Source organism: Lupinus angustifolius, unplaced genomic scaffold, assembly GCF_001865875.1.
Source record: "Lupinus angustifolius cultivar Tanjil unplaced genomic scaffold, LupAngTanjil_v1.0 Scaffold_5_131, whole genome shotgun sequence".
In the NCBI taxonomy this organism is placed as follows: Eukaryota; Viridiplantae; Streptophyta; class Magnoliopsida; order Fabales; family Fabaceae; genus Lupinus; species Lupinus angustifolius.
In genome coordinates, this window is record NW_017717343.1 from 28712 (window position 1) to 37265 (window position 8554).

An 8554-nucleotide genomic window follows, 5' to 3' on the forward strand; every position below is an offset into this window, starting at 1 on the left:
GTTTGACTATGGCTTCAAAATCAGGATGGACCAGCCAATTAAATAGGCCAAAAAGTATACAAGCATGGTTGCTAGTCCTTCTAACCCTTCCTACCCAGAAATGGTCAAACCAAACTGAGGGAGCTAGTTGTCATTTAAACATAGTTATTCTAATGACTAAGAAATTACATTTTAGGGGGCAAGAACACTAACAATTCAAAAATTCAGGCATATGAAACCTGATTATCTTAACAACCATATTAAACAAGTACATGTTTTGAAATAAAAAATTGAGACATAAAATTTACACACCTTTTCCTCTTCATGATTGTGTTCCTTCTCCTTAGCTTTTTCCGCCAAGTATGTAATGTATTCCTAAAAAAATTCTCTATTGTAACTTTCATCCCCAATTGACCTATTAGGGAGTGTAGGACAAAAACATGATGTAAAAATTCTTCCATCATGGACATGACACTTTATATGGTACCCGTATTTTAAATTGCGGTTGTGGCCGCGATTGTGGTAACGGTTACTGCGATTGTAGTCATTGTGGTCGTTGCGATGTGGATTGCGGCCGATGTAGTGTGAATGATGTTGTGATTAAAAAACTATTTTTAAATTTGATGTGGCCTGATACGGCATAAATGCGGTTACATTGCGGCCGGATGCAGTTAAGTTGTGACCCGATGCGGCCGCATCAGTGTGATTTGGAATCACACCGTAATTACGGTGTGATGCAATTGCGGCAATCACTGAACTGCAATATTGCGGCCAGATCACAATATTGCATCCACAATTTAAATCACTATATGGTGCAACTACCCCAGATACATGAAACAAAACGATAAAAATACATGTACTCTTGTGTCTCGTCAAAAAGTGGCTTGCAATCCTCCCGTTGTGAAGAAGTAGTAATGTCCTACAAAATAAGATATGCATAAAACCATTTTATTAAGCAAATTAAGAAACAGCACCAATCATATCACTGGAAATCTTAATTTACCTTGAATGAATATAACAAGTTAGTGAAGTTATCAGCAGGCGTTTCTTAGCTTCTTTCTCCTCCCTTTCCTTTACTCTCTCTAGCAACTCTTTGTATATAAGCTTTAGAAGAGAAAATAAAGTATCAAATTTTGATAATCCATGTCGCAAACAGAAATAATATCAAGGCCCAATTGTGTAAACTTAAAAAATGATATAAAAGTATTTATGGAACTGTCTTTTGTTGTATATTTATGAAAATCAAGTTATATTGCATCTGGCTATAATTATAAAAAGTACTTCTATTGTAAAAGTTCTTTTATGTATATCAAGAGCTTTTCTAGATAAGCTAGAAAATATAGCTTCTAAGCACTTTCATATTTTTTGAAGCTTGTCCTTAGTAATAAATGTCCAACCAAACAATAAAATTGGCCAAAGTGAATTTTTAATTGAAAACAATAAAAAAATTGCGAGAAAAGCTTTAGCAAATTGGATCTTAAATTGGTCTGGTGGCTAAAATTGACCTCTTAATAGAGAGATATTTGTACCAAAAGGAATATGCAATTCCATGTTACTAAAGTTGATGAATAAAATCATAAGTGGATCATTACAATAATTTATATAATAACAATAATATTCAACTCAAGTTACAAACTCGACAATGGTAACCAGTTATTTTATACTACGAAAGGTTTAACTTTATTGGATATAATAACATGTATAAAATTCGGCAATGCAATCTAATCATATTGTATTAGAGTCTTTATACAAATGATATATGTTAAAGTTATAAAAAAACAAAAAATAAGGAATGGATGGGTGTTGAACCATGCACTTTTAGTATACCATATAAAACAATAATCACTAGACTAGCGAATAAGTTTGTTATTAATTTATAATGGAAATCGTCTTTAAGGAACACAACTTTTAAAAATCGTGTTTAAAGAGCACGACTTTAAAAAATAAAGTGAAACTCGTGCATGTGAAGCACGACTTCCCCAGAACTCGTATTATTGGTTCACGATTTCCCTTAAATCGTGGATAGCATACACGATTTCTATTAAAGTTACAATGATCCTATAATTTCCAAAAAAGTTGCACTAGACGTGTGATAATATAGTCAAACTACATTATCCACGTAAATTTTTCGGAAAGAAGGGAAGGGGTGAAGATGATGGGTGAAGATGAATAAAACACAAAATCGAAGTATCTAACTGAAAAAAGGTCTTCACTTGTAATTACATGGATATGGTAAATTGTGCTAATTTCTACGCGTTGGTTTAGTAGCGTAAGGTTTCTCTAGATCCTCAGAACGATTAAATGATGAAGTATTTGATTCATGAGAATGACACTTGTTGGAATGGACAACCACACACTCCAAAAGAGATTATTTCTTTACTCAAAAGGTAAGATATACCATTTCAATAGTGAATCTTAGTGCAAAGTTTAGGAGGGGCAACAATATTTAATTAAGTTTATAATTAAGATTAACTTGGTAACAAAAAACGTAAAGAAATATACATAATTGTTTTGAAGTTTCGAAATATCATATTAATTCTAAATAACAATAATTAATAATTTAAGAAGTTAAAGAAAAATGTGGAATTATTTAAAGTGATGTTATTCGTTCTTTTAAATACTTCAACCTATCAATTGTTCAATTATGAGTAAAATTTTAAGTTATTTTCTTTTCAATATAAATTATCATGTTGTCTACAAGAAATTCATCTCCTATCTTACTACATGATTTTGTTTGGTAGTCTTTGTTGTGAAAATGATTTTTGTGTAGTAGCTAAACATAAAAAGTAAGGTAAAACGAATAACTCTATCATGTAAATAATATGCATTCATTTTTTATGTATTGTCAAAGTTACACTTAATTCATAGATAATTGAGAGTTTTTTACACAAGAATAACCAATAACATCAACAATAAAATATTGACAATGACATCGTAAGTCAATCTTCTCTTATTCATTAAAACCCATGTGATATAATTTTTGCATAAAAATATATACTATCGATATTAAATAATTTATAAAAATTGATAAGATCTTAGGACTTTTAATGTAAAGTTTGACAAACACAATATATGATTCTCTTAATCTATTTCATAAGAGTAAAATAATTATGAATATATTATTATAAACAATATTAATATCTACACATATAAAAGAATTTGATCAATTATCTATGATTTTAAAAGGACCACGCAAATCATACAAAGTACAAAAAATATATGTTCAAGAAAAAGGTAAAAACTATAGATTAAAATTTGAAAAAAAAACCAGGGGCAGTTGCTTCCAACTGCCATAATTATCCTCTGTCACTGTATCATTAATAATATAAAAAACTATGGTGATTTCTGCATTGTTTTATATATATATTTTAGTATTTTTTGGGTACATTATCTAAACAATAGTGCAAGCAAAAGAAGTTTTTGCTATAACAATAATATATTTTTAGTATAAACAATAGAATCCTGGATATGTAATTACATTGAAAAATATTAGTCATTATATCATTACAATAAAGTTATATATTATAAATAATATATATAACTTGATATCTTTTTAATTGATGGACCACCAAGTTTAACACTACTAATTAAGAATGCTAAATACAATTTAATTATAAGATGAATTTGGGATAAATAAAGTTATTGGTATTTACATTCTAAAGGAATATTTCTAAAAACAAACAAAAATATGTCATATGACAAATATAGTAGACAACCAAATTAAATCTATAAATTATCTGAGAGTCATAAGCGATATTATTCCTCTTCACATGATTTGAAACAAAAACAGTGGCATTGAAAATTATGGCATACCATACGTTGAAGGTTGGTAGAGTTTTATATACTCACCGTACAATTTGTCATTTATATTTAATTATCATTGACTCATTAAAAAATAAAATATAATATTAATAACTGGTAAATGATATATCAAATGCGTATAAATCTTTTGCATGTATATTACACTAGTAAAAAAATACTACAATGAAAGGAAAACAATATTATTAAATTTCACACAATCTTCATAATGCTTCTTGATGAAACAAACTAATATGTATTACAGCCGCAACAAAATAATCAACTTCTATTATAGGATGTTTATTATTAGATTTATTATAAAGGAGATAAGATAGAATATTATAGTTAGTTATTTAAATTTAATTAAATAATTTGTATTTATTATTTCTAGATGTTCTTATATTGTTAAATGATGACACTTGTAAGGTCATCATTATTTTTGGAGTTCTTTACATCTTTAAATAAAATCTTGTTCCTTCAAAAAGAAATAAATAAAAAATGAAGAATTTAATCTTTCATTATCTTCTTAGTTTATATCTTTTTTATGAGTAGAATAATTTTATAATATTCTTGGTAGATAGTTATTTTGCACTCTATCAATTAGTAATACAAATTATTTAATTAAATCTAAATAACTAATTATAATATTCTATCTTATCATATTTCTAATAAATTCCATAATAAGCATTCTATTATTAGCTAGCCACCTCTTTAAAATCAACCTTGCCCTCATGGTTGGAGGAGTAAGTTGTGGACTGTGAATTTTGTCCAGCCACAGACATATTGGGTTTTAGTCCATCTTGAACCATATATGGGTCTTCAACACAGGTGGATTGGAGTATTCCAGAAAATGCACTGGATAGAGTAAGATAGTTGTCCCTTTTGGTGTGTAATGGAGCTGTCAATGTGAGAGAGAAAGAGAGAGTAAAGTTGCTTTTCATGTTGGATGTGGGTACATCAACTGTGATATCATATCCATCATCAACACTGTGGGACTTGAGGGGTTGGTGTGAGTTGTTTCCAGCAGAACTGGGCAGACTACTTTTCAAAACTAATGGTCATATCTGTCTCTGTGTAGAGACATTGGAGTTATGTCCATCCTCTAAATCTTCTTGTAATTTATGGAGTAGATCTCTTATCTCAACAAATAAGTCTGCAATTGGAGGATGAACAAAGTGGGGTGTTAAGATTTGAGAAGGTGTTGGTGAAAAGAATGTTGGGTGAGGAATTTCCCATGCATATTCATTAGTCATATTATTATAGAAATACTTCATGCCATTGAAATTAAGATATTCCTTCCAAGGTTGAGAGTGAGTCATAGATCTGAGATGGTGAATGATTAGGTTGTGGCTGAAAGATTTTTTGATGAAAAGGAGAATATGTGGAATAAGATGATTAAGAGGTGAAATAGTATGGTTGGGGTGATGATTTTGGGAGTGATTGTGGTGTTGGCCATTGTTTAAAGGAAGGGAAATAGGGCTGAGATTGTGGTGTTTGCCATTCTGAAAATGAATGTAAAAGTTCATGAGGTTGTGAGGTATTGTAAGAATGGTGGTGATAATAAGTGGGTGAAAGTGGACGATTGTAAGTATGAGATGGGCAATACAAGGTTGTCATGGAGGAATGACTAGAGAATGAAAACACAGAGTACAAAATAACAATATACCAAGATGATAGGATGTTTATTACAAGATTTATTAGAAAATGGATATAATAGAATATTATATTTAATTATTTAGATTTAATTAAATAATTTGTATTCACTGTTTTTAGAAAGTTCTTATATTATTAGATGTTGACACTTGTAGGGTCATCATCATTTTAGTAATTCTTTAACTCTTCAAAATAGCAATCTACCAAGAATACTACAAAATTATTCTATTCCTAATAAAAATATAAACTAAGAAGATAATAACAGAATAGATTTTTCATTTTGACTGATTTCTTTTTTGAGGAACAAGATGCTATTTAAAGAGGTAAATAACTCCAAGAAATGATGATGACTCTACAAGTGTCATCATCCAATAAGAATATTCTAGAAATAGTGAATACAAATTATTTAATTTAATCTAAATAACTAACTATAATATTTTATCTTATCACTTTCTAATAAATCTCATAATAAGCATCATATCATTTCCAATTGATAGAGTGCAAAATAACAATTTACCAAGAACACTATAAAATTATTTTACTCCTAAGAAAAATATAAACTAAGAAGATAATAAAGGAGTAACTTTCATTTTTGATTGATTTCTTTTTGGAGGAACAATATACTATTTAAAGAGTTAAATAACTCCTAAAATCATGATGACCATATAAGTGTCATTATCTAACAATATAAGAACATTCTAGAAATAGTAAATACAAATTACTTAATTAAATCTATACAAATAACTATAATATTCTATCATATCCTCTTTCTAATAAATCCCATAATAAGCATCCTATCATTATAGACCCTTTAAAATCAACCTTATCCTCAAGGTTGGATGAGTGAGTTGTGGGCTGTAGACTTCAGTTCGTCTTGAACCAGATCTGGGTCTTTAACATGGGTGGATTGGAGCTGTCCAAAAAATCCACCGGGTAGAGTAAGATAACTATCCCTTTTGGTGGGTTCAACAACTGTGACATCATGTCCACCATCAACATCGTGGGACTTGAAGGGCTGGTGTCAGCTGTTTCCATCAGAACTGCGTAGACCAATTTTCAAAATTAATGACCATATTTGTCTATGTGTAGGGATGTTGGAGACATGTTCATCCTCTAAATCTTCTTGTAATTTATGAAGTAACGCTCTTATCTCAGTAAATAAATATGCAATTAGAGGATAAACAAAGTGGGGTGTTGAGATCTAAGAAGGTGGTGGTGAAAAGAGTGTTGGGTGAGGAATTTCCCATGTATATTCATTAGTCATATTGTTATAGAAATACTTCATGCCATGGAAATTAAGATATTCCTTCCAAGATTGAGAGTATGAGTCATAGATGTGAGATCGTGAATGATTAGGTTTTGGCTGTGAGATTTGTTGATGAAAATAGAATATGTGAAATAAGATGGCTGAGAGGTGAAATAACTTGGTTGTGGTGATGGTTTTGGAGGTGATTGTAATGTTGGTCAGTGTTGAAAGAAAGGGAAATAAGGTTGAGATTGTGGTGTTTGCCATTCTGGAAATGAATGTAAAAGTTCATGAGATTGTGAGGTATTGTAAGAGGGATGGTGATAATAAGTGGGTGAAGGTGGGTGATTATAATTATAGGATGGGGAATACATGGTTATCATGGACGAATGAGTACAAGAATGAATGCACCAATTGTCTATGCTTTCGTTTTATGTGCTTGTCCATTAAAATGGATGCATTTCAAATCATCTCGTGACCTCTTATAAAGTTAGTTTAGTTGGTTAAAATAATAGATAAGAGGTATGAGTCTCTAGATAAGCTCCACTAGGTGCTTTTTAACTTTTTATGACTCTCTTCTTCTCCTTATATATTAAAGTTATCAATTAGCCTCCACTGGAAAATGAAAATAATCTAGTGGAACAAATATATAATGGTCTTGGGCTTATCTAGAAAAGGAAAGAAAAATTATAAGTGAAATAGTTAATAGGTATTAGAAGATTAATGGATTATCAATAAACATGAAGGTGACAACACTATAAGGATGTTGGTTAACCGGTTTAGTAGGATTAATCTTTGTTTATTGTTGTAGGCGTTTGCTCACTGATTCAAATTACAGACCATATTGTATGATATGGTCGAGATATTATAATTGTGGCCGCATCATACTGCAATTGTAGAATGATATTGAATCATAATGATGTGGTTGCATCGGACCATATTAAATTCAATTTGTTTAACCACAAAATAATTTAAACCGCAACGATTGCAATCCACATTTGTATTGCTACAATCAAATAACCATAACCATGATCGAAATGATGACCATAACCACAATTTAAAACGGTGGCTATGTTAAATCAAACTTCACCACAAAAGTTACTAATACATGTATATTATAAGCTTTATTTCAATCCATCATTAACAAAAGCTCTCATAATGAGTCAACCAAGAGATAATTCAGAAGGAAATATATCATTCTCATGGGAAATGAAACCTGGTGTTTCCAAGGTAACTCATAGTGAAAGTCTCCAAAGAGAGCAAGAGTTTTTACCCAAGTTGCCACTCCCTCCATGCACAGCAGAGGCTGCTACTGCTATTACTAGAAACCTTGTTCATGATTTCCAAATTCCACTTCCTCCTTGTGCTTTTCAGCCTCCTTATTATAGAAATTCTTCCAAAAAAGGTCTATGGGTTGTTCAAGATGAGGATCCTTTTATTGCAGCTCACAAAGAGTGCATCAAGAATCAGACAAGTGCTGATAGGAACAAAAAAATACCCAAAATTGGTTTTGAGTCAAGGTTAAGGAAGTGCATGTCTTATTTCTCATGTAAGTGATTTTGTATTGTTCATACTTCATAGTAATTATATGCTCAACTTATTGTCCCAAATCATATTTCATATATAGTTATTATGCTTAATAATATTGAAGCAAAAACTATAATAATAATGATTATTTTAAATCTAAATTGTATTTTTAATTGACATGACATATTTTCATTAGACGAGAGAAGATATAGGATAAGATTTGGAGACAACATATCTACACACCAACTCCCCACAACGTAGATAGAGGTTGATATTGTAAGAATGAAATTGCAACTAAGAGGGGAGGGTGAATTAGTTGACTTAAAAATTATGGCCACTTTTTCTACAATA

General features: G+C 30.4%; 1 protein-coding gene and 1 long non-coding RNA gene across 2 annotated transcripts; one reads left to right on the forward strand and one right to left on the reverse strand.

Annotated features, from left to right (window-relative positions):
- Positions 1-336: 336 nt before the first annotated feature.
- Positions 337-900, reverse strand: LOC109337349. Its single transcript, XR_002106438.1, has 2 exons — positions 834-900; positions 337-394 (listed from the first exon to the last, which is right to left on the reverse strand). It is a non-coding gene; the product is annotated as an uncharacterized LOC109337349 (long non-coding RNA).
- A 6899-nt stretch (positions 901-7799) lies between these two features.
- On the forward strand, positions 7800-8265 carry LOC109337348. The gene has a single exon (XM_019574303.1). The coding sequence runs from the start codon at positions 7835-7837 to the stop codon at positions 8231-8233; it is 399 nt and encodes a 132-aa protein (XP_019429848.1). The 5' UTR covers positions 7800-7834; the 3' UTR covers positions 8234-8265.
- The last annotated feature ends 289 nt before the right edge of the window (positions 8266-8554 follow it).

Excerpts from the sequence above, each read along its gene's own strand:
- LOC109337348 (XM_019574303.1), top strand. The coding sequence starts at position 7,835 with ATGAGTCAACCAAGAGATAATTCAGAAGGAAATATATCATTCTCATGG.